The sequence below is a fragment of the Strix aluco genome, chromosome 13 (assembly GCF_031877795.1).
Source record: "Strix aluco isolate bStrAlu1 chromosome 13, bStrAlu1.hap1, whole genome shotgun sequence".
NCBI lineage: Eukaryota > Metazoa > Chordata > Aves > Strigiformes > Strigidae > Strix > Strix aluco.
This window is the reverse complement of record NC_133943.1, coordinates 18,728,333-18,754,343: the sequence shown is the minus strand read 5'-3', so window position 1 is coordinate 18,754,343 and position 26,011 is coordinate 18,728,333. Positions and strand designations below refer to the sequence as shown.

The 26,011-nt window shown below is 46.0% G+C and overlaps 1 protein-coding gene across 1 annotated transcript in view; it reads right to left on the bottom strand.

Moving 5' to 3' along the window:
• Positions 1 to 914: 914 nt before the first annotated feature.
• FGF18 (fibroblast growth factor 18) overlaps positions 915 to 26,011 on the bottom strand; it is a 72,984-nt gene continuing 47,887 nt past the window's right edge. Inside the window, exons 4-5 of the mRNA XM_074838340.1 lie at positions 19,762 to 19,868; positions 915 to 1,946 (exon numbers count right to left, since the gene is read on the bottom strand). Of these exons, the coding sequence (XP_074694441.1) occupies positions 1,680 to 1,946; positions 19,762 to 19,868 (374 nt within the window). The 3' untranslated portion in view covers positions 915 to 1,679. The remainder of the gene's footprint in view (positions 1,947 to 19,761; positions 19,869 to 26,011) is intronic.

The window sequence follows — 26,011 nt, the reverse complement described above, 5'->3', positions numbered from 1 at the left end:
CAGCTCTCAAAGTTATCTTGAGAAAGCTTGTTCTGGGGAGAGTTGTTCTTCTGATTAACAAGAAAAAGCTTTCTTAGTGGCTTTGAGCATTTTCAGCCCTGGCTGGAATTAGGGAGTGTAACAATGTCTGCACACAGAGAGAAGGAAAAAGTCAAGCAAACTTCTCCTCAGAGCTTCACTTGGTCTCGGTTGTCATTTCAGCTAAAGTTTGAGGTCAGTTATTTCATCTTGCTTCTTTTTCCCACTCTCTGTTTAACACCATCTCACCCCCCCCACCCCCCCCCCACCGCATGGCTCAGTCTATATATACAGGTTCACACCTTGGGTTTATATGTGGCTTTACATCATCCATATCCTATGCAAAACATGTGGGAGGAAAGCTGGCTGCACTGACCAGGAAAGCAAGTCACTGACGGGCTGGGAGAACGATGCAGGGCAAGGGAGAGGGATCTGTCCGGTTAAGGGCAAGTTTTAAAAGATACAATATTGAATCAAATAGCTGAAACAAATAGCCCATCTCAAAACCTCCAGTCAAGGAAACACAAGCCACACGTAAGTACGTGTTAATTGAGTCAGATGCTAATTTTCCAGTTTACCCCCTACTTGGCCAAAGCTTTAGGAAATATTTATTGGGCTGAAAAGTATCAAATTTACTCCTGCTCTTGAAAAATGCTGGTGTGGATTCCCCCCCTTTCAGCCCATCATCACCCCACGCAAGATTTCTTCCTTGTGGAAACAACAAGGGAGGAAGAGGAAGATGATATTAAGGAAGAGGAGGAATTACAGAATTAGCAGTGAAGCTTATAGTGGGGAAACTACCCCAAACATATCCTGTTGCCCTGACGTAAAAGAAAAATATGCATTAAAAAACCACTACTCAGGGAGGGGAAAGAAGTGTGAACAGCAAAAATATGTACATGTGTTTTAAATAATTTTTTTAATTGTTGAGGCAGTAATACTTGGTTCATGGAACTGCAATATACAGAGAGGTGAAATAAATAGCTTATATATATATAATATATATAATATAGCTGGTTTTAAAATATTCCCTTATCATTGGTGTACTAGGTCATCTTGTAGTCACTTGAATGTATTTAGCAGCATTCTCCAGAACTGAGCATAATGCAGGATCACAGAGCCGTGACACCTTATGTCGTCAGAAAGGTTACAGAAGATCGATGCGTCGAGAACTCCACGGAAACTCAATCACTGCGGCACACACCATCTTGTCTCGGGCCGGCGTGCAGCAGACAATAAATAGATTACTGCAAAACCGGCACTTTTCGGGGCAGGGTCTCAGTAACTTTGGGAAAGAACTTTGGTTTTCTTTGGTTTTATTTATTTATTTTTAATAATTACTTTTTTTTTTTTTTCCTCTGGGGATATGCTTGAAAAGTTGTCCTTTCCAAAAAAGCGAAATAAGCACCTGTGTGTCATCAACAACAAGAAGTCAATTTAAATAAAGCAGTTCATTTTGTTTTTCAAGTCACAATAAATCCCTAACAGCTTTTCCCCAGCGTTTGCCATCTAGTCTTTTATTAATTTTTTTTATTTTTATTTTTTTTTAAACACAATGTACAAAAATAGAGCTTCTTCCTTATTTTTAATGTAAAAATATTCCTCTGGTGCAGTTTTTTTTTTTTTGTGGTTTATTATTGTGACACTGTTTTTGTCTATTTTTAACTGGGGTTGGTGGGTCGTATTCTCTTAGTCCTCTTGGTGACTGTCGTGTACTTGAAAGGTTTCTGTATCTCCACTTGCCCCTTTGGGTACCTCTTCATAAAATGTACATCTTGCTGGTTTTCCCGGGTCTTGGGCCCTTTTCGTGGCCTCCCTTTTTTGGTGAATCCAACATACCAGCCTGAATATTTTGCTGACATCAGTGCCGTATAGTTATTTTCTAGGACTTTTTCAATGAAGACGCACTCCTTGCTGGTGCCATCAGGCTGAAAAAGGAAAAAAAAAGAAAAAAATTCATTATCCAAATGCAAGCTCAGTGACCAAAACCCAATTTGGCATCAATAAAATAATCACATCTGGACCTTGGTTTTGGCTCAAACATTGTTAATCGGAGCAGTAACAAACATCAGCTGAAATAGAAATGATTAAAAAAAGAAAAAGCATGAAAGCATGAGGTCATAATTCCATTTTTTTTAAACACTCCTATCCAAGGAGAGAAAGACAACAGTTAAGTTTACCCGGGGCAGCTCCTTCAACTGCAAGCAAAACAAGACATTTAGCTTTGCTTTTCCCATTAGGAAAGGAGGATAAATTGAACTCGTGCCAGGGAAACATCATATCTAATCAGAAAAATTTTAAAAATCAGAATCTCATATGGGCCAGACAACAGCGTTTCCCCTTCTACCACTCACTTTTGATATGTTTTCTGAAATACCTTATGGGCTTGCATCCATAACTACCCAAATCCCATCAAAATCATTACAAGCCTTAGTCCAAGTCTTCCCAGCGCTTTGAAAACTCTGCCCTGCAGCATCTCGGGCATGATACCTGTCAAATAAACCATGCATGGAGCTCCAGGGATGAGCCAGAGGGGTGCCAGAGGCATTGAGGTCCCCAACCCCACTCCAGTCCCTGGGACCCTGGAGAGCCCCGAAACCAGTGGTGATTTTGGAGCCGCATTGCACACCCCAGGCTTGGCTTCAAGTCGCATCCCTGAGTGATGTGAGCAGTGGAATGGGCTGTCCCCACACTGGCACAGCTCCCCAGATGGGATGGAATCCCAACGGCATCCCAGTGCGGCTGCAGCTTGTGGCAGCAGTGTTCTCAGCCACCAGACCTGCCCCAGCCCCACTGCCAGAAGGGGTGACACAAGTGCCTGATTTTACACCTCTGCTCTCTCAGGGTAGGTTTTTGTTTGGAAGACGGTTTCATTTCTGGTGACAGAGGGGACATTGTCCTTCCTCTTTCCCAACTTTCAATCTCAGCCTAAAAGCAACCACCCAAAGCTCAAGGACCCGGCTTAGGAAGCCATGTCCCTAAATTACTTTCCTTCTCACAAAGGGAGCCAGGATTAGCACAGAACTGGAGGCCAGAAGCTCCTGTGCATGAGTGCTGCTCCCAAACCATCTGCAGCAAAACACCCACCCTGCTGGGACTCCTTTCCCAATGCAGCCGCTAGTTCAAGACTTTGGCAAACGGTTCAGCTCAGCTTGGAGATCTAGACTAACAGACCCAGAACTGCACTTTGAATGCGGCAGCATGTGGATCTCAGGCTGGATTCAGGACTCTAATTTACACAGCATACACAGCACTGGAGGGAGTTAAGAATCACAGAATGGTTTGGGTTGGAAGGGACCTTAAAGATCATCTAGTTCCACCCCCCTGCCATGGGCAGGGACACCTTCCACTAGCCCTGGTTGCCCAAAGCCCCGTCCAACCTGGCCTTGAACCCTTCCAGGGAGGGGGCAGCCACAGCTTCTCTGGGCAACCTGTGCCAGGGCCTCACCATCCTCAAAGGAAATAATTTCTTCCTTATATCTAACCTAAACCAGTTTAAAACTGTTATCCCTTGTCCTATCCCTACACCCCCTGATCAAGGGTCCCTCCCCATCTTTCCTGTAGACCCCCTTTAAGTACTGGAAGGCCACTATAAGGCCCTATATGGGGGCAAAGCCAGATCTGCCATAGGACCAGCAATCTCCATCCCAGGCTAGGCACAAAGGTCCTAATTTTATCATCTACAACTGGAAGCTCACAAACACTTTGATGAATGACAGAACTGGGCAAAGCTCAGTGGTTCCAGATCCTGGGGGGGTCGTTCTCCAAGCCCTGGGTTTGATCAAAGCCACATGAGTGGGGAAGGGGGAAATCAGTCGACACCACAGGGTTCCACCAGGTTTCAATGGGAAGCCATAAAACCAGCCCCAGGTTTCTCAGGGCTCAGCCCACTACAAACCCTTCCCCTATGAATAGAGAATTTTTAAACAATACCATGGCTGAGTTTCAAATCCACCCAAACCCAGGTGCTGATGAACCGACCGGATCCATACCGCAGGGGGAGCAGGTAATTGGAAAGGCTGTTTCCCCCACACTCGTGGAAAGGTCCTGGATTTGAGCCCTGACCTTGTTGCTAGGAGAATTAAGGCATTTTCATGCAATTTGGGAGGTTTCCACTTCTACTGCAATGTCAGTTTCTCATGGAAAACGAAGACTGGAATGAAAAGAAAACGTGTGTGTAGGAGGGGGAAGTTATTCTATTAATAACAAAAAGTATTTACTTATACCTTCAAATTTGCCGACAGAGCCTAAGACGGAGACAGGAGGTGGAGGAATAATAAGGTGCAACTTCAGGCCAACCTCAGGGCTAATTTGAAGTAAACAAGGTGCATGAGATAAAATAAGTTCGTTCTGGAAGAGGAAGAGCTAAATGATTTGATAACATGAAATTACAGTAACATTTACAAGTACCTCAAGATTAATCAGGATAAGGACCTCACTTCCCCAAACAGAGCATTCCTGTACATGCTAAGACACGTCAGAGACAGACAAATGATTTTCAAATACTTACAAGATGATTTTACAGCATTTGTTATAATCCTCAATAGAATAAATCACTCACACATATTGCCTACACCATGGAGAACTGGACCCATGGTAATCTATTAGGGGAAAAAGCAATTTATGAGGGTTTTCAATAATTTTTAAGTGTCACCTTGTTTTCAGCAGGTGCCCATCACTTAAGGTCTAACCGTGTCCCTATTTAAACATCACAAAACACTCATTGGGTCTGTCACCCATCTCCTCACTCCTCCAAAGAGAGGAGGAAGGAAGAAAAAAAGGCTTTGGCCAAGCATCACTCCCCGCTCCAGCCACCTGCTTGCCCTTTCCCAGGAGCTCCCAGAGCAATCGCTTACTGCCGACACGGGGCTGCACCCTCTGCTGCAGACGCCAGCTGGGAGATGCTGCCAAGCCGCATTTCATACATACTTAACTGTCAGGATGCACCTTGCAGAGTGCTTGCCCTTCAGAATATGGAGGTTTATGTTTTGAACTGATCCTTTAAAATAAAGAAGAGTTCTTGAAAGCCTCAGAGCTGTGCAGGAATGGCCTGGCCTGGTGCGATGGCACTGCCACATGATAGGGGAGGACCCACATCCCCATCAGCCCCACAGAGCAGGGTGGGCACAAGGGCTTTGTGACCCCGAGATGTCCCACACATGCTCAGGGGATGAGCTGCTCCTGTGTTTTGCTCACCACCGTTCCACAGGCAGCATCTCCAGCCAAGCTCCCCGCTTAGAGCAGGGCAAGAGCCATTGCAGAGGCACAACTCTGCTCCCACAAAAGGCACGGGTCCTCTTCAAGTCAGCACCTCCTCAAACCTGTGGCAAGCCACCCCCAAATTGCCAGTTTTGCTCCCAGGGGCTGCTGCCTGGCCATGAAATGAGGCCATGCCACCACGGAGGCGACAATTTGCAGGTCAGTTCTTTGTAGAGAAATAAGTCAGAGCATTTTTTTCTTTAAACTCACCTCTAATAGCCAGGGGAAGATGTGGCAGCTGTCAGCCAGACTTCTGATAAATGCCTTATAAAATGCCTGATCTAAACACCACCTTCCACAGAAACCCCTGGGGCATCACCCACGTCTGCGAGGGAAAGCACAGCGGTGCTGGTAAAGCCCGAGCAGCACGAAGCACTGGCTCTGGCGGACCATCTCCTGTGAACAATAGCAGGGGGCCAGCCCCAGCCCCAGCAAGCCACTGCCCAGTGACAAGGCAGTGGACCCAAGTGGTCCCAGTCCCTTTATCAAACAGGGTTGGAGCTGCAGCAGCCATCCAAGGCTCCCCCTCCAGAAAGGGATATCTTGAGAGCGGGACTGTTTATACACCACAGGCCAATTCCATCCCACGTGCAGCTGAGGGTAGTGGAGCTGAAGGAGCTGCGCTGCAGCCAGGGGCTCTCCGAGTGCCCTGAGCTTACCAAGGAGCAGCACCGGATTGTTTGTGCAGAGCATTTGGCAACGGGCTCTCCAGTATTAAACGTGAAACATGTTGAACTGACACTAAAGCAGAATTAAGTGCCAAAGCATTTGCTGCTTCTACAATTACACTTCGGAGCGCTTTGGTGCTCCTGCTCTCCTTTTTATGACCCAACTTGGTCTTATTGTAGTTTGGCTTTCTCATTTTAAGTTCTCCAAATGGAAAGGATCAAAGGGCTCTTTGTTGTCGTAGCAGGAGCGCTCCTCCGAGCGAGGCATTCCTGCCACTAACAGCTTGCTGCTCAGGGGGAATTCGCGGCAGCCTCTGTGCCACCAGCCTGAGCCAAAGCATTAGCAGGTGCAGCCGCCGCCTCCGCCTTCTCCCTATTAGCCTGCCACACTAAGCCACCTGAGCAGCTTTTTATGGGAAAGGGAGGCCAGGGCAGGTTTTCTCATTTATGCTTCACAAATCTGGCTCAGTGGGCACCGGCAAATCCAAACTTCACTCGGCTTTTACGGCAACAATAAGCTCGCGCAAGCAGCTCGGGTAACACCACAGTGCAGGGAGAGATGCCTCTAAGACTGAAAGGTTTCTCTGTTTGCAAAATCAGGGCACAAATTAAGCCCTACGAGTGATGCTGTGTTAAGCTGTTGTTAGCTAAGCTTATGTTAAAACACTTCCCCCTCTTCAAATGACACCGCAGTTAGAAGCCCTCTGCTAAGGCGACTGAATGCACTGATGATGTGCTGCAAATAATAACAAACACCAAACCATAGGAAACACGTCTGTGACAACCCAGGAATGCCTGCTTAGCACAGGGTGCAGTGGGACTCAACCTTTCAAGTGACAAGGGGATGACTCTCCTGTTTAATTATCACCCTTCCACAAGTTCAGCTCACCAGGCTCTAAGACAAATTGTGGAGATACCAGCCCTCCATACAAGTGGGAGCAATTCCCTCTGCAAAGAAAGCAAGCCCCCACTTCCTAAAAATCACAGAGCAGGGAAAGCTACTGCTCAAGCAAAAGGTTTCCAAGAAGTGTACGCACCTAGGGTTTTTTCAAGGAAAACTCCTGAAGATGGACCCTTTCCGCATCCCTCCCTCCCCTTCTGCAGACAGACAGGCAGAGGGGGTTTCTGAGCAGTGGTACCCCACTGTGCTGGATCTCACACCACCCCCAGGTGCAAGGCACACCCACTGAGCTCAGCAATTGTTTCAAAGGGCTGCTGAAATTTTCCTCGAATGCTGCTAATGTTAGATTCAACACACTACATTATACAGAAGAAATACTGCCCTGTATTTCCTAAATTTTGGAACGATGACAGCAGGGAAGACTTGGGTTTTCAGGAGATGTGTGGCTCAGCAGTCCCAGCAAGCCAATCCTGAAGCATCCCCAGCTGAGGACCAAGGGCTGGTGCACCCAGCATCACTGATAACCCCTATAAAGGCCCAGAGCTCTTTACACAGCATGTACCTAGTGACATAAGATTTCCAGGAAGCATTCCTGAAATCACACTTCCCCGTGGTTTTGCACAAGCTCAGCTCAAAGTCAGACAGGTAACACTCAGAGCCTCCTCCAGACTCACTCCACGTGGCTTGGAAAATCCTGAGTGGAAGAAGGTAGGGCAGGAGCTGTGTTAATGTCGCAGCTTTTAGTACTGCCACCTCTCCCACTCCATACGTACACCTTTTAAAGGTAGGTCAGAAGGTGCGACCACAAGGTGGGTACAGTAGCTGCCAGATCCAGCAATGCTGTGGGAGATACAACCCCCTCGCAACACAGCAACCTGAGTGCTCTGGCTGCTGGTAACCTGGGCCCAGCCATCCTCATGCACTTTATAAGCATTATCAGGACAGATCCATCATAAGCATCCTGATGCTCAGCATTCTGGATTTATGGCAAGGCATCCTGACCACAAAGACACCTCTTGACCCAAATGCACATTCTTGCTCCTAGATCAGGCTGTAAATCAGGGAAGCTGCATCTATAACTGCCAAGAGTTACTCAGCTTCATGCATGTTTCCTCCAGCTCTCTGCCCTCTGAACCTGCACAATCCTCTGAGGAAAATACTTAGGAGTCATGATGGGCAGGTCAATAAAAGTGTCTGCCAGCACAGCGGAGAGGTTAATTATGTATACAGGACATCTAAGTGCATTCACAAAGCAGGGGAAGTAATACAAAACCCATGCAGAGGAGATTCTCCAAAGAGAGGGTGCATCTCCATTCAGAGGCCCGGTTTCAAAGTAGCAATGCCCATGTTTGCACCCACCTGCCCACATGCACTGGGGGTACATCCCATCTCTCCTGAAAGCATGCAAAAATGGGCACGGTCTTGCACACGTGGGATGGGACCTCCATGCTTCACAGAGCCCTGTCCCTGTTTGTGCCAGACACAAGCTGCAAGAACTAAGGAAGGAAGAGAACAGTTCAAAATTTTTTTCTTCCTTCTACCTTTCATTCAAAAATTCCACTTCTCTAATATCTGTTCAGTAACCCTCACACTGCCCTGGAAGAGCATTTTGTCATAGGATAAACAGGAGGATAGAGAGATGAAAGGAGTGTTTGTAGGGATGAACCAAGCAAGGCTGAGGCTATCCCAGGACATGCCTCCTAACCTGCTCCTTCCGTCACACGCACATGTATTGCCAACAGTGCAGCAGGATGGCACATATAAGCAATTAGAGCAAACTAGGTTGGCTTCATCTGGAAGGATGTACATTTGGTTAATAGAAATTCCTAACTGCATTTCAGAGAGCTACGTGTACTTACTATTAATGACAAGAAATGCCAATCAATTTTTAAATGAACTTTATGAAACCAATAGAAAATTTAGCAAAACTTAAGTCAAAACTGGGTTTCCTGCAAGAGGAAGCTACCGCTTCAGGAGATCTGAAACCACAGGCAGGTTTCAGACATGACATCTGAGCAGATCTTTGGCATCTACCATTACCTGCATCTACCATTACCTGCATCTACCTGATCCAGTTGCATGTACACTTCTAGGTGCTAAGTATGGTAAGAGCTGGGGAGGCATTTTTACCCATCCGCACAAAGCACAACCTGTTGTTTAAATGCACTGCCAGGGTTTGCTGTGTTTCCTCTCTGAGCAGTCATTTTCAGCCTCCACTGAGGCTCCACAGGCTAGTTCTGAACTTTCTATAAAAGCCAACTAAGAGCAGCAGCATATTTTGTGTAGGCTTAAATTCATTATATAGGCACCTATGCCACTATAGGAACATTTTTTTTAAAATTGTTTAAAACATCAGGTCTAGATGATGACTGGAGCAAGAACACAGGACTAAAACAGCTGCTGATCCCATGGCAGGTCTGGTAAATCCCAGACACATAATACACATTAAACAAACATACACAGTAACTTTTTAAGTTATCATTTCAAACAAGTGCAATCTCATTCAGCCAACGTTCTGGAAGTGACACCAGTTTCCCTGGGACAAGTTTAAATCAGTTGAATGACCAAGTAAGGTCATTGATTGTCTCCAGGATGGCATCAGTTCTCTTCGTGTCAAATTATATTACTAAGAAAAAAGGGAAATCCATGATCAAATCAAGTGCCATGAATTAAAAATGATCATCCAGAATGGTTTCAGACTGCAAATGACAAACTTCCATCTGTATACAACAAATGCAAGGCTTTCGAGACTTCTCCTCCCTTAGGAAAACTTCGTATCTTTAAGTATCCAAAACACAATGTAAGAAAATGTCAAGAACAAAAATGTATTTAAGCAAGATCTATTTTTCTTTGACCTTAAAAATAGTATTGTAATGGCCATATCAAATGGACTATCTTTTGCTACTGTTGGAGCATAGGTTTTATTCTCCACTTCAAAATTAGCCTCTGTTCTCACTTCATCTCTAGAAACGAATTGAGAGTCAAGTAGAAACAGTCTTTAAAGAGCAGGATCCACCTGAATGTGCATCTCAACTGCATCCACTTGAGGAAGACAAGGCTGCATTGCTTTGTTCCTTGCTGCAAGTTAAATACATCAGTGTATTTGCAAAGTAACATTTAGAAGAAACATCACCCTGATCTTAGAGACGCTCAAGACGAACAAAAATTGCACTTGGGAGGTAAGATGCTCTGACGAAAGCAATTAAATTCAACTTGATACTTGTCAGCACAAGACACATACAGCACACCCTCTTCACCCAAACAGGGTGAGGCATGACTAGGGCTTAGGGACCCCCTCTCAATAATTTTAATTGACATTTAACCTTAGGGAACTGAAATATTCCAACATGACACACAGCTGCAACAACCAAGAAACACAGGGGACAGAATGTTAGCAGCTTTATGGTGACACTTGCTCCTTGAACACAGAAAGGATTAAATTAAATTATCATGTAGCTTTCAAGAAGGTGGTATTTCTTCTCTGGAAGGGAATACACAGCTTCCAGCCATGGGATAAAAAAAAGATTTAGAGGTCAAGCTTACAAGCTGGGTCTGCAATGTGAACCTTGACTTTGCAGAACTCAGATTTGAGAGAAAATTAGTGCTTCTTAGGAATATCCAAATGAAAACATGAAGTTTGCTAAAGAGGAATCACAAGAAATCCATAAACTCGTTACACAACTCTCTGGTGATCAGACGCAGCTGGGAGATAAAGGGCTGACACTCACATCCTCAGCTGAGCAACTGCGCCTCTCTAGCATAAAACCAGTATCATGAAGGAATTTATTTTTTAAAATAAAAGGATAAGGAACTGTTTGCTTTATTTTAGAGCAAACACCTAAAGCATTGTGGTTGTGCTGAGAAGTTTAAGTTGACTGGAGATGTTCATACATGGCTAAAACGTGACTACGATGACCTCTTGACCAGGTGGTCTGGCCCATGAAATGATGTATTAAGCACCAGTCCCATCTCAGATGATCCCACTACCATCCAAGGAAGCCCTGCTTGCAGGATTCGCAGTTCATGTCACGCACAGCTCCTCTACCCACACTTCAGTTAAAGCAAAACCTCCTGTCCTTGCTCAGCCTGAGAGGATCAGCATCCATCTGGGGTGCTTAGAAGATTGCAAGAACTGAAAGTAGCAGAGAAGGACTTAGCATAGACATTACTCTTATAAGATGTTAGGTGATGTCCAATCAACACTGTCAATGTTCTGCCTGGCAAAGCAGCTAAATACAAATCCAACCCCAGCAACACGGTGTGGACATCAGTGTGCTTAATGATGTGCTCCATTTATGAAACCTGTGGCCTAAATCCATCAGACCATGCAGGTAAAATGCACATACAGCACTAACAACTGATCAGCAAAGGGAAGGCGTTGGTAAATGCCTACACGGGGGCATCAGGTTCTCTCTCTCCATTCAGTGCCATGAATACCACAGCCTTCTGGCTCAGACAGCCTTCAGAGCTTTGGCATTCAAGCTTACGTGCACACACAGACCCTGTTAAGAACTGATGAAGTTTTAACCATTTGTGAAACAAAGGGTTCTTCTCCATACAAGCACGTTTCTTCCATCTCCTCAACCTCTTGTGCCACGTGAGCTCAAGCACTGCCAGCGTTCCCCAGCTACCCCCATTCTCTCTGCAAACTCCCCCATCTCTCCTTCCCAAGCCTTGCAGCCGTTCAGCGTTTATCAGCATCCACAAAACTGCTCTCCCTCTTCTGCACATGGAGCTTCAAAATGACCTCTACTCTCTCTGCGACACCAAGATCAACCACCTGCTATCCCACACCACTACAAAACAGCGAAACTTCTTCCACAAAATTCATTACCCGCATTCACATCATTTTCCCCTCTCCTTCCCACCTCCAGAGAATCTTTTGTGCAAAACACTGTTGTAAACAAGTCATCACAACTACTGAACCAGGACAAGGCCCATTGCTCATAGCACATATTAATGCTGCAAAGGTCCAGTGAGCTCGCACCAAGTCCTACCACTTTGAAGGAACCACCGCAGCATCAGAGCCTATCCTCTTTTGTGCCAAGGCAGCCTTGGTGCAATAAACACTGGGAATTAATTTCACTGGGCTTTCAACCATAAATGGCTTCTTGGGAATCATTACACGGTGTGCCATCCCGAGCGAGGATTCCTGGAAAAGCCGGTTAACGCTCAGCACCTGACGGCTGCCTCTGCTCAAAGACGGGAGCTGTTCCAGCGGGGCTCCTGCTCGCGGGTGTGCAAACCCAGCACAACCATACCTGCCTCAGGCTGCGACACCTCGTCCCTCTGCCACCTACGGCTTCACAACGGAGGGCAGAGCCACCACAGCCCCTTAACGGGGGTGCACAGTGGGGTCCGGCCAGCTCTGAGCACATTACACCTACCAGGAAATTATTGTGTCCACACGCCCTGGAACTGTGGGATACATCATCCCTACCGTAACATCTAGCAACCACTCCTTGGGGAATTCTTCTAACACATTTCCAGCACTGTAAAGATTTGAAACTGCAACAAATGAAGCAGATGATACAAATTCCACCAGCATCCACAAAAGTCTGAATGGTGACCCAGCAATGGGAAAGAAGCAGCTGTGAAAGGTTGCAGTGTTACCAAAAGCCTCACAGTATTTGGGGGCTGAGAATGGAGGACGGTGACTGCTGATTTTAGCTTCCACTTCTGCTTTTAATTTCACGAGAATCTCAGCTTCTAAGTTTTCAGAACTCAAAATTTTTTCCACTGGTTGCAGGAAAAAGCCTGATGAGGTGAATGCAGAAGATTCTAATGGCTCAATCAAATGAAAACTGGTTTTGTCATCTCATTGCTTTTAAGACCTTTGCAATCCTGCAGGGCTTGATACAAGATTTTCAGACATTTGAGGCTGGTTTCGGATCAGGTCCCTGTTCAAAGTACGACAGGGTCCAAGGTGGCTTGGCTCCAGGTTCCAATGAAAGCATTTGTTTAGATGACTTAAACTAAAACAAAATCACAGGGGAGCAAAAGCCTGGGAACAGTTCACTTTAAAAAAGGACCAATCCCACTCCATATGAAGAACCAGACTGCAGTTCAAAATGAGATCTGAGCGAGATCCAGCAAAAGCCATGTCAAGTTTTGCTTTCACATGAGATGCCAAGTCAGAATAGTTTATGGCTGAACATGTCACAGAGAGATCCGCAAAATGCACGCTATTAAACCCGACACCCCACTAATTCTGGTTGTGTTTTTGTTGCAAATTCAGCATTCAGCCCCAGAAATTGTTAGGTTTTACAAGCCCCTTTCAATACTGCGCAACTCCGGGAAAAATTCTGGATGAGCATCAAAACCCTGTGAAACTCAGAGTTCTGCCCCAAATCCAAGATGCAGTTAGGCATGAGTTTAAATACACAAGCTGAGGAGTGCAAACACCTCATCTACTGCATCAGAGTTTCAAACTGCAAACCTCTGAGTGGCCCTCTGCCCTCAGCACACACCTCCCAACATCTTTGTAGCACATTTGACCATCGGGACAGTCGCCGGCACAGGCAGACCCCAGAAAGACTCGCACCCAAATGCCACGCAGGACTGGGGCACGTGAAGGGCATCAGGCTTGGAGCTCCTCCCTGAGTCTCCCTGTCTCAGGCTAACACAGACCCCTGGCCTTATGGCAAGGCACTGGTTTCCCACCATCAGTGTTTCAAAGGTACACTTCCAAGAAAGCTCAACCTCAGCCTGGACCAAAGTCAGCTGATGAAAAAGCTGGTCCTGGTACACCGATAAAGCTTTGGAGAACCCCCCTGGTGTCTCCTACCCAGGTAAGTCTCTTTGTTCTACCAAGGGTGGCTCCCACTGAACCATCTGGAGCTCCTGTAACATAACACACTCCTTCTGGAAGGCCAGGGGTATTATAAAGGGCCAAGACTTCATGCATGGGCCATAGCGAGCACCTTCACTCTTTGATGCTGTCAGAGATTTTTTAGCCAACTTTCCTGACTAAACACACACATGTTTTAAGAAAACCCCTATTTTAAAGCTGTAATGTAAACAACCCCAAATTATTACTATCCCCTAAAGGCTACTGCTGGCAGGCATCAGTGATAAAGCTCTGCCAGAGCAGTCTGGCATCTAGCAACAATTTGTTTGTTGTCCTGCAAAAATACAGAGAGCCTTGCCATATGGTATTAGCAACTTTCTGGTAACATTAAGAAATATATTGGCTTGGAAAGCAGTTATCACACCAGAAAAAATCTTACATCTGAGAGGCAGGTCTATGCTGTAAGTGGTATCAGCACAGCAGTGCTGGTCAGGGGTGGGGGAGAGGTGATGGTGGCCAGCAGAGCCACGTCACCGCCAGCCCCCAGCACAGTGACGTGCCCCTGGCACAGCCACGCTTCAGCTGGCACAGCTTTTCTTCAGGAGCTGGACTGTGCTCGAGGACACAAGCTCAGCACTGCTCGTCTGTGCTTTGTGAGCACTGGGAGGGCTTCAGCGCCACAGGCAGCAAAGCTGTCCCCAGAAAGCACCCAAATTACCTGTCATCGATCTGAAGCAATGCCTCAGCCACCCCAACCAGCCGGGGGGTTCCGACCTTTCACTGCACAGCTTTTTCCCACTGTTCACATTAAGCACAGAGAACAGAGAAATAAAGCCAAACTCATTAAAATGCTTCTTCTAAAATAACACATATATACAATGCTTTTTCAAAAATAATGCATGTATACTATAATGATTTTCTGAGAGTGTGTGTATACCAGATCACTGAGGATTTTTGAAAGAAAACCCAAAGAGAGATGGTGCAAGTCAGCATGCAGATTTGGTGGGAAATCACCTATTTTATATAATCACATGCTCTCAGGCTTGAATTCTTAGAAGGAGCTGAAGTGATGTAATGAGCAGAGACTTCTCAGGATACAACTCTACTGCTCTCCCTTTCTGTAGAGCTGGCAGGGGTGATATCTGTGATAGACCCCACTCTATCGCTTTTCTAACCTTGTCCCTATTTCTGGAGTTTTCTCTGTAGCCACATCGTACCTCAAAAGAAGAACTTGCCCCCATTTACTGTGGTATAGGAGTCTCCTGCAGGCTCACAGTTTCAAGATTACAGGCCTATTATGTGGAGCAGCGTTACACAGGAGCACAGGACACAACTGACAGTCACTACGCTGCCCCAACTCCACCTGCTCTCTGAGTCCCATCCCACCCTGAGAAGATGGCTCCAGCACCCACCACCTGCTTCTCTGTCCTGGAAGAGCTCAAGGAGTGATTTAACACACTGAGAGATGGAGCTGTTCTCAGAATGAAACCAGCAGGGAACAATATTGCTGCTGGACCTGGAAAAGATGTAATCCACCTAATGCCATGGAAGAACATTAGTGGGACTGCTTGGAGCATCTTCTGAAGAAACTTCTGGATCAAATCAAAGATGTGCTTAGCTCTTTCCCCATTATTCTCAAATCTGGATTCCTTCCAGTCATTACTTACATTCCCTGTCTCTATACCTTGCTCTGAAAACTGAAGTCTCCCTCACCACTGTCTGCAATAACCAGCCTCACCTCCCACGTGTCAGCTTTGCAGGAAGCCAAGGTCAGTCCAGAAAAACAGGCCTATTGTCTCCTCTCCCTTTATAGCTGGGAGTGCAAAATACTCTCCTGACCTGCTATAAGCTGAGCACTAGTGTCGACCAGACTGCATGATCCCACGGGTGGCTGGTAGAGAACCATGGGAAATTCCCTGGCAACAGCACCTGGGAATTAGAAGATGCTCTGATCACCATGTACCAACCACTAGCCCTAGCAATGCCTAGAGGAAGGGTCAGGGCTTTGGTCACCTTGTAAGGGTGCTGACAGATCCAATTTAAGCTTCACAGAGATCATTGACCGCTTGCAAATGCTCTCCTGACGAGGGGACTGGGACACAGCAGGAAAAGAAAATCTCTGCAGCGTCCTGTAATTCTAGAGAGCATGGATTTGATGTAAGGACAGACTCAGCAAGAGCAGTTAGAGGTGGCCAAACTAATTAACAGCCACCTGCTCACACTATTCCTTGCTCCAGAGACTTAAAAGACTTACCTTTGACAGTCTTTTACAAACATGAAGTCGCCTCTATTATTGACATCCTTATCTCAATGCATGAGATAAGAGAAGCTAAGGCAGACAGAAAAACCACAGAAGGACTCCCCAGGAGAATCAGTTAGAAACTCAGAGCTCCTCCGAAGAGACCATTAGCTCCCCTTCTCCCCTAACATTGAATTACTGCAAATATTCAGAGTTCTTGCATTCTAGGTGACTGGTAAAGTTGTGCCTTGTCACGAGCAGACAAGTCACATTGCACCTCTCCTTGGAAGCAGAGCTGAACCTGTCAGAATCCCCTTCTCCCCCATGTTTGTGAGAAGCCTGAGAGAAACAAACAGGAATAACAATTAAAAAAGACAAAGTTTTCAAGAAAAGCACCTAGCATTCCTCTTCCGAGTTTTCATATTTTAGTCTCTCTCCTTGTAATATAACTCCACCACAAAGCCTGGAGAAAAGAAGGCTCCAGGGAGACCTTACTGTGGCCTTTCAATACTTTAAGGGGGCTTATAAGAAAGATGGGGACAAATCTTTTAGCAGGGCCTGTTGCGATAGAACAAGGGGTAGCGGTTTTAAACTAAAAGAGGGTAGATTTAGACTAGATATAAAGAAGAAATTTTTTACAATGAGGGTGGTGAGACACTGCAACAGGTTGCCCAGAGAGGTGGTAGATACCCCATCCCTGGAAAAATTCAAGGTCAGGTTGGACGGGGCTTTGAGCAACCTGATCTAGCTGAAGATGTCCCTGCTCATTGCAGGCAGGCTTGGACTAGATGACCTTTAAAGGTCCCTTCCAACCCAAACTATTCTATGATAAAGCTCAGTGGTCCATAGAAAACTTCAGAAAGTCAGAAAACTCAGTACCTACAATTTCTAAATGTGTATACATAGAGGCACCAAAAACCCACAGACAAAAAAAATATGGTCAGAAGAACAAAAAAAAAAAAAAGAAATGTTTCTTGGGCCTTCTTCAACATAACACCAAGAGCCAATGAAAAAACACAATCCAATTTGTTTTCCCCCGGTGCTGGTCACCTTTAATGGAAAAGTCACTCTCTGTATAACACCTGCCCTGTCTCCAGTTTTCATAAGCAGCACGTAGAGTGTCGGAGACCTCAGCAGTTGCATGCTGTGATAAAAAATAAAGTTAGAAGCCTGCCCAAAACAACTCCAAGCCCTTCGGTCAACATTGGCTCTGAACACACATGTGGTAACAACCAAGCGAGGGAGAAAACACAAGGTTTGGGGCTCCTGAGAAAGCTCCATCAGATGGCCTCCGCTCAGAAACACTGGCTTAGGTGCAACTTCTGATAAATAAATAAATATAAAGACACAAAGGCTGCTCTTCTCAGTCCTGTGGGTTAGCCTGTTCGCCTGCAACACAACCAGCTCCAAGGTGGGGAGCAAGCCCCATCTCTGGAGCTCTTGCATTCGTCACCAGTTCCAGCTGTGAACAACAACAACCTGCTCCGGTCTGTAATACCCTTTGTAGGTGATTATGGGAAACAAAAAGGACTAAATTCAAAGCAGGTTTTCAACTGGGGGGGATCCAAAACTGCTGACTGAGGAGGAGAACAAAGCCAGATGGCATATGCTGGTATTGTTAGGGATTATGCAGTGTAAGGCAATAGGAAATGAGCAGAGAAAAAGACTCGGTTTGGTCCCATGGCTCCTCTCTTGCCAAATGAACATACCGGGGCGACTGTGAAACAATCAGTTTATGGGTTTCTTTCCCCTCCACCCCCAGACTGAACTTAAATATTTGTATAAGTCCAGGCGTAACTTTTATCTAATGTTTTCCTTGGGGTTTACTAGCTGTTTAGAGCATTCAAGCTAAAAAGCATTCCCTCAAAGTCTTGCCACAAAAAGAGCTGAAACTATGATACTAATTAAAACCACACTCTTTGGTATCAGGAAGACATGCTATTATTTTCTTTTTTTGCTCATGAGAAGCTGTTAATATGGGCAAAGCGTCTGGAACATTTTCCTTCCAAACGCCATGCTCCGTACCCACTCCTGCTCAGGTCGGCTGGTTTGTGAACTTGTCAGCAGTCTGGGGTGGGAAGGCTCTACAAGAATAGATTTGTTTATTTTTTTATAACAAACCATTTGCCAACTTAACTTTATGAAAAGCACATCAAGAAAAAAACCAAAAGCTTTGCACTGCATGAAAGGTGACAAGCTGAAGAACTGTCCTGCCTTGGTGCCCAATGGGCCAAACCAAGGCAGGAATCTTGCCAGAATATACTATATGCTTTGAAAAACAGCCTCTGACTTCACCAGGATGCTCCTGGACACTCAGCGTAGACCAGGAAAGGATGTGTGTTGCACTGTGTACCACAGCTGATCCACCCTGGGGTAAGGTATATTAAAGAAAAAGGTAAGATTTCATGCTCATTTTACCCTGTCTGATTTGAATGCTTCTAAGGTTCCATTACTGTGGTATCAGCACCTCATAAACATTAACAAAATCATCCTCATAACATTTCAGGGAAAAATGCTATTATCACATTTAAAGGATGGAAAATTATGGCACAAAAAAAAAAAAAAATCAAACGACAGGTTTGTGTTCGGTACAATCTTCAAAAGCATTCATGTATATCCTGAGAGGTCTAAATCTGGCTAAAAAACAAATTTCCTTGTCCAGTATCAAACAACAGTGTCTCATTCAGAGCAGTATTGCACTGCAGAAGTGCAGGAAGCAGAGAGAATGAGCTGCTTTGGTCCAATCCTCCCAGAGCATCAATTTCCAAGTCGCCACCGATTTCGAGCAGCATCCTGGATGCTGCCTGCTTTGCCAAAGCTGCTCCGCAGTGGGTCAGGCAGGCTGCCACGGCTAGCGGCTGCCTGCGAAAGATCTGCGCTTAGTCTCGACAGAAGCATCTGCATTGCTCGTGAGGAAAACAAAAGTGGCAGGAGGGATCCTCCGGGGAAGGCACTTGTCCCACAAGTGTCACTCTCGGGACCACAAAAGTAAATAATGTTTCATCAGAGCAATTTGGTTTCTGGTTTCTGTTTGGGAGCGTGGCTTTCGTTGTGTTGACTCAAAACAAAACTCAGCTTCCCTTTTTCACAGCCACAGAGAAGCCAGATTTTAATTTCTGGTGGTGCAAAGTGCAGGCAGTGGAGGAGGGGAGTTTTGAGCGCTGAGGTATTTTATTTTACATTTATTTTTTGGTGATATTTTAACTTAGCCTCTAAGTTTGCCAACAATACAGAAGAACTGCCTAAATTACAAAAACAAGTTAATACATAAAAAATATGACTTCAGCAAAGAAGTTAAGCTAGATGGGTGAATACGCTGTAATTTGTTACATGCTTCCATTGTGCAGGGATCCAAAGTAATAAAATATTCCTGTAACGCTAGAACCGTGAGGCCCAGCCCCAGCACAATGTTCGGATTCCAGTATTAGCTCTGCCACACCATCCCCTGGCTCACCACTGAAAGGGGCCTTATGTTGCCTACCTCCCCAGCACTAACCTCCCCAGCACTAACCAACCTCCTCAGCACAGTGCTCCACTTGCCCTTTTATTTAGAATTTTCCTCCAAAGAAAGATCACGTCACAAAGTTACTGTGGAGGTGGCCAGGACACTGGGATGCTGAGGTGACATCTCACTTCAATTTAACGCAACTGTAAAGCGCAAACCCATCCACATCCGAAGCGCCATCAGAGAATCCCAGGGCTGGCTCAGGAGCTCAATTTTATGGATGTGGGGGAGGGCTCGGGCAGGGCCTTGCAAGCCCCACATCCCCTCCGTCCTGCTTTTCATTTGAGGCTGACAGGCGAAGCTCGAACACATCATTACAGCCTTGAGGAGGCTGCTAAAGGTAACACTCATGTTACAAATGAATTAATAGGAAACACTTACCTTCCCCACTAGCTTGCCTTTCCTGTTCATGCAAAGGTAGAAGTCTGTCTCCTTCCCTTTGATCCGGACTTGACTGCCAAAAGTGTCTGTTTCCACTAGAAGCTGGGCTTGTAAAGGAAGAAGAAAAAAAGCATTTATCAATGTGGTCCCATTAAGTCAGAGCGTGCAAAGCTCATCAGCACATTGTCCCATGACCTCTACCTGAACCACACCACGCTGGGATGCTCCATGAAGGAACCACCCAAGGAACCACCCAAGGGCTGAGCTCCAGGCTTGGTCGCAGGTGTAGGTCTGACATGTCTCCATCGACTCCTACGCAGAGGCTCCAGATTTAATGCCAGCTTAGCACAGAGTATGCATATACACGTGTGTGCTCCATCTGTCCACACCAACCCCACCACCCCGTCGGCAATATAAAGCTCAATGCCAATGCTCTTCTTCAGGCTGCAGGAGGGTTCTTGGAAGGCAAGAACATGGATTTTATTCTCAAGAAGATAAAAGATGAGCATGACAAGAATGAAAGTCCTTTCCCCACAGCCAGCAGCCCTCAAACACTACACAGAAGTGGTCCTGCCACACGCTCATGGTGCAAAACATCGCAGTGATCTCCTGAAGATCACCACAACAGCTATCTAGGGAGAAATTCAGTGCTGCTTGTTCTGTCTGATCAACACCCTCCCTGCAGACGTCCTCGGTGTGTCTAGCTATGTTCCCAGGAGGTCACCAATTGCCTTCTGACAGTCCAAGTCTGTGACTCCTGCTCTAGCTGGGAGAAATATGGCCAATCTCATAGCACCTTGCAGGTTTACTGAGACCAGAGCTGGTTTGCAGCACTGTCAGAAGCCACAGTAGAGGGCAGATTTCTGCTGCATCTTCATAAAGCACCTGCCCTAACACAATTTGGGTGTTTTTGGAGAAGTGGTTGAGCTGCCACCCAGATGTGTAGCATGCCATCATCATCTTGAAAATCTAGACACGTCCAAATTCAGCGTTTTATTCCGTCTCTGATCTAAACACAAATTCCAGTCATGCTCGAGGTTCAGATTCCAGGAATTTCCCTGGAGAGGCAGGAACAGGCAGACTGGACATTCTGGTTCAGATCCATCTCTGATATGGAGGGGGAGAAAGCGAGACACGGTCGAAACACAATGCAAGAATGTGTAAGTGTCAGCAAGTGCAAATCCACGGTCCTGCTCTGGAAATACTCACGCTTGTAAGACCCGAGCCTTACTGTAGAAACATGGCTTTTGCCAAACTCTGGAGAATGTTTGATCTGTGCTGCAAAAAGTCACATTCTTTTTGGCATTCATATTTCAAACTTTAAAACCCTCTAAGAGCAAATATGTTCACTGTAAGGATTTACCATGGGAATAGAAATAGGAGTTTGTTTCATTTAAACACATTAATATTTTTCCCACTTGTAAAGTCAACTCTTGGCTTCTGCAGCAGTGCAAATATCACAAACCTTTAACTCACAAGGGCCTTAAACGGAGTTTTCCCTTTGCAGCTCAGTCACATATGCAAGTTCAAGGTTTTCCAGTTACTAGCTGCTTACATTTATTTAGATATTTTTGTTAAACCTGTTATCAGAGAGGATATTTAAAGAATAACTTCCTTCTGACAGCAAGTGGGATAACGCCTGTATTATAGCAGAATATTACTTGCAATCATGCATAAATACAGATATTTATCTTTTGGAAATGCACCACGGTTTTGGGTATCTGTGATGGAGAGCAGCTTGCAAGTGACAACTGGGTTCTGCAGGCTTTCTCTCCACACCTGCCAAGGTGGTATCAAACCAGTGACTGCTTAAGTGAGGAAGGGCCACATGAAACAGAAATATCCCATCATAGAAAGGATATCAAGATGAGCCAAGTCAGGATGGGGAAAGATGGCACAGGGTCAAAGCCAGGTCTTCAAGGGGCAGCTGACCAACATGGTATAGAACTTGCTAAAGGCCCACTGCTCCAAGAAGCTCAGGGAGGCTGCTCAGATGCAACACAGCATTAGTAGACTAGGGAATAGCCAAAGTATGACCACCTTTAAAGAGATGCCTATGAAAGGTCTTCCCCTCACACGAGCAGAGGACTAATGGTCAATCTCAAAGGGGAGAGAAACAGCTTCCACATGAGGGATGGTTATGGAGTCAGCACAAAAGGTCCCAAAGATTGGCCCAAGAACCACAGCCAACACCCAGAGCGCCAAGGAGTTGCCTACAGATCTACAGTGTCAAATCCACCCACTGAAGGGGTCAAGCGAGGGCTCCACAGCTTGCACACAGGTAAGAACAGGACACAGCAAGCTCCTGTCTAAGCTGCAAGGCATTCCCTGTCCATTCCAGTCTCAGTGCTGTGCCTAGAGCTGCTAAGGATAACATTGAATACCAGATACTGCTTTGGGCCAGCCAAAGGAGGAGCTAACGTTGATAAAACACTCCGATGCAAGAGCCTTGAGCTGCGGTCCTGATGGAGAGTCGGCAACCCGCACCTCTCCAACACAGGTCCTCACTGGCTGCCCGCGCTCAGATGGACAAACAGGGGGCATGCCGGCTTGCATTCCCCACCCCCTCGCTCTGCAGCCAGTATGAGTAATATCCAAGCTGATTTTAATTTGAAAAATGTCACCTTAAAAAGATGCCGGTTCCCTGCTGTGAAAATTAAAACCATCTGGATGGAGTGATTTCAAATAATTAATCTAGGTCTCCTTTGACACCGCTACTAATTAAAATATGATACCTTCCTCCCCCTTTTTAAATAAAGAATTTAAATAAAGTTTAAAGATCTAATAAAATAATGTCATAATTTAGAACTAAATGGAAGTCACCTTTCCTGCAGGCTGCAAAGGTACGCCAGTGCTGAGATCCCTCCTGGGCTAGTGCCACAGCACAGACAGAGCAGCAGCAGATGGGCAAGCATCCAGTGCGACACCAGTAAATACACACCCCAGTGCCCCAAGGAGGCTTGCGAGCCCCAGAGATCGTCCTGCACCCAAAGTCTCCGAGTGGGGAGCAGAGGGAAGTAGGTTCCGCAGATGCTGTCTGCTCCTCACTGTGACCCCAGCTGCTGAAGTAGAGGCTAAGGCCACCCATAGGCACCCACTTCTGAAAAATCTGACTCCTAAGATGTTGGAAACATGTTATTTTTTCTAGGGATCCTTGACCCCCTTTCCTACAAGAGAGATCAGTGTAGCTTTAAGGTTGGGTTCATAACCCAGTTGGCTTCCAGCCTAAGGCACCCCTTACAGCTGATTCTCCTTTTTACAACAGGCATCTCCCTAAATTCTCTCAGGGGCCCAGACAGGGACCTTGCACAACAGATCTAGTCAGCTAAAATCAGCTGGGATGAATCCCAGCCCTGAACACTGCAACAAGAGTTTCTGGGTGGTGGAGGCTGGCCCAGCAGAAGGTCTCCCAGCCCACTCACACACGGCAGGAGAAATGCTCGGTCACCACCAATAGGATTTAAATTAATGTAAACTGGACTTGACTTGCTGTCTCATCTCTATGACAAAGATGCTATGGCCACAACGAAAGCACCAGGGAATATCCAAGAGAATTCCCATTTAGAACTCAGGTAAAACAAGCCCCACCAAGCCAGAGCAGTGTCCCCACAGCAGTCTGCTGCTCAGAACATCTGACTTCCAGCTCCATTAGTCCCTGGATACACCATAAAGAGATTACAATCTTTATTTTCAAAAGCCCTCCACTCTAGCCTTCAGATCAGGTATTATTGTTTAAATTCTTTGACAGCTAGATATTCTGATATATTTTCCAGGGAAGGGGGGGGAAAGAACGAAAGAGAAAAGATGTCTTTAGAGGGTGAGATCTTCTGCTACATGCTTTTGCCTTATTGGCCCATTTAACCTAAACCTTCCTGAAAACTCCCACTGGAAGAGATTGGAATTCCTCACATGTCTAGGTGAAAAGGGTTACATATATATGTTGAAAAGCTATCTTCCAGCTAAAAAAACATGAAGTCAGGGAGATATGTGAAGGTGGCAGAAAATATGCCAAATTATCTTTCAAATATTTCCTGGGAGTGGGAGGACAGGAGCCAGAAAAGCACCAGGAAAGAAAGGAGAAAGAGGGCACCTGAGAAGTGTAAGGTTTACATGTACCTATCACAAAATCCTAAGCACCAGCCCATTTCAGATAAATAGATAAAGGGGAAAACACAAGAAAAGCACAGAAGGACTGGATACTTCGAGTCTATCCATCATTGTTTGGTTGGGGTTTTTTTCAGGTGAAAATCCTTCAAAAGGAACTGCAGAGAGAACAAAAACTACAGCTTATGCTGCTCATGGGCGTCTTGAAGCAGGCCAGCTAAAACAGATTTCATGGGGTAAAGGCTCTCAGAAGGGACAGAGATTTTGTTGTTTTGTTGCACTTTTTTTCTGATACAATTACAAAGTCAGAGAAACCATTCTCAGCACCTGAAACCATTTCTAGTTAATGAAGAAGAAGAATGTACAGATACACTGAGGCTGGGATCACAGCATCTGTGATGGACAGTGGCTTTCCAATTTAGTTACTCTGGTGCTACGAACCAAGACAAAGCGCATTTCCATAGTTCACAGCATATATCGCATCTGATGGGAGAGTAAAATTTACCACCTGGTAAGAGTGAATCTTCCAGTGTGAACCCCAGCACGGCCAAGGGTGCTTAATAAAGCTGAAACCTGTTCAAACATGGTCTACCCCCTACCAAAACCACGTGAATCCCTTACATGACCACAACATAGGAGAGAATGACCCTGTCTCCACTTCACATTCATGATGTAATGACGAGGGAATAACGCCAAAATTAGGTAAAGTCTGGAGGGTCTAATAAGGCCTGCAGGCTATGAACAAGTGAGGGAATCTACGCCGCATCCTCAGGTTTTGTTTGCACACTTGTATATTCCTCCAAACTATCATTTTAAATAGTTATAACCCATACAACCCAACTCCCTTCTCAATTATTCAGGTGCAAATCAGGAGTAACCACCAAAATCAACAAGGTTGGTGCTCAGGAGGGCAGAGCTCTGACCCACATACCACTGTAATTAGCTCATCGAGTCTGTCTTGAGTGAGCATAGGATATGTATGTCAAATTATTAAAAGGGATGGTCGTGGGGAGGCAGAGTAAGACCAGCTCCAAGATTCAGGCTCCAGGTATTTTCTTTTTTAAGCCACTACTTTGCACAAGCAAGGGAACTACCCTGTGTTAGAGCAGGGGGACTGCACAGGGAGCAGCACGCCCACTCTTAACCCAGGCTTTTAAAAATGCTGTTTCTCTAAATGAGGTTTTCTTTTAAACATCGTATCTTTTGCTCAGTCATCTGATGCAGTTAGGGAAAAAGACATGCTTTGGAGCACATAAGCCACTCAGAGCATCAACACATCAATATACACCATGCCATGTCCCCTGCAGCACTTCTTCCTGCCCAATTTTGGGGCGGGAAGGGGAGCAGGACCGAGGGCTCTGCATGAACAAAGGAAAGGCTGCAGAGACAACCTGCCACCTGTGTAACAGCCTTAGTAGCTCTCAGGAACCAGACAGGTTAAATATTTGCATGGGAGACATCAGAAGAAAATCTATAATGCAGCAAAGACCTCAAAGGCACTTACACTGCAGCAACTTGATCCTGCAAATACTTTCACACAAAGGTCTTCACACACATCGGAAGTCCCTCGAGTGCTGATAAAGGCCCCTACATGGCTTCAGGGTCCCGCCTCTGCCACCAGCCACATGGTTGAACATGCTGGGAGCACGGCTTTGGACACGGAGGTGTGAGCTTCCCCCCTCCCCAGCCCTCCGCAGGGCTGCCTCCTCACCCTGCCGACCTGCAACTGCCCCAAGGGCTTGATGTGATGGAGAAAAGTGCAGGATCACAGCACTTTTAACAGAGAAACAAGGGCTAAGGTTCCTCTTCCTGGCACACTCTGGGACACCTTCCTCTGGGTTTCGCTTCTGCACTAGCTGATAAGAGCTTCAGTCTCCGGGAGATGCTTTCAGGCACTCTCATCTGCAAACAACCATCTCACACCGAGAAGGCATCCTGTCCCATTTCCAGGATGCTGAGCTATCCCCTCGGCACTCACTGGGCACGTCTACGTGACACGAGGCCAAGACATGGGGAAATATCCACGCTGGTGCCAACCACGCCAGGCTGAGTACCCAGCCCAGGACAGATGTGCCAGCATGACACACCGCCGCAGCAGTTAACCCCACAGGGCGCACAGACCAAGATACTTGGGTAAGAAAACAGC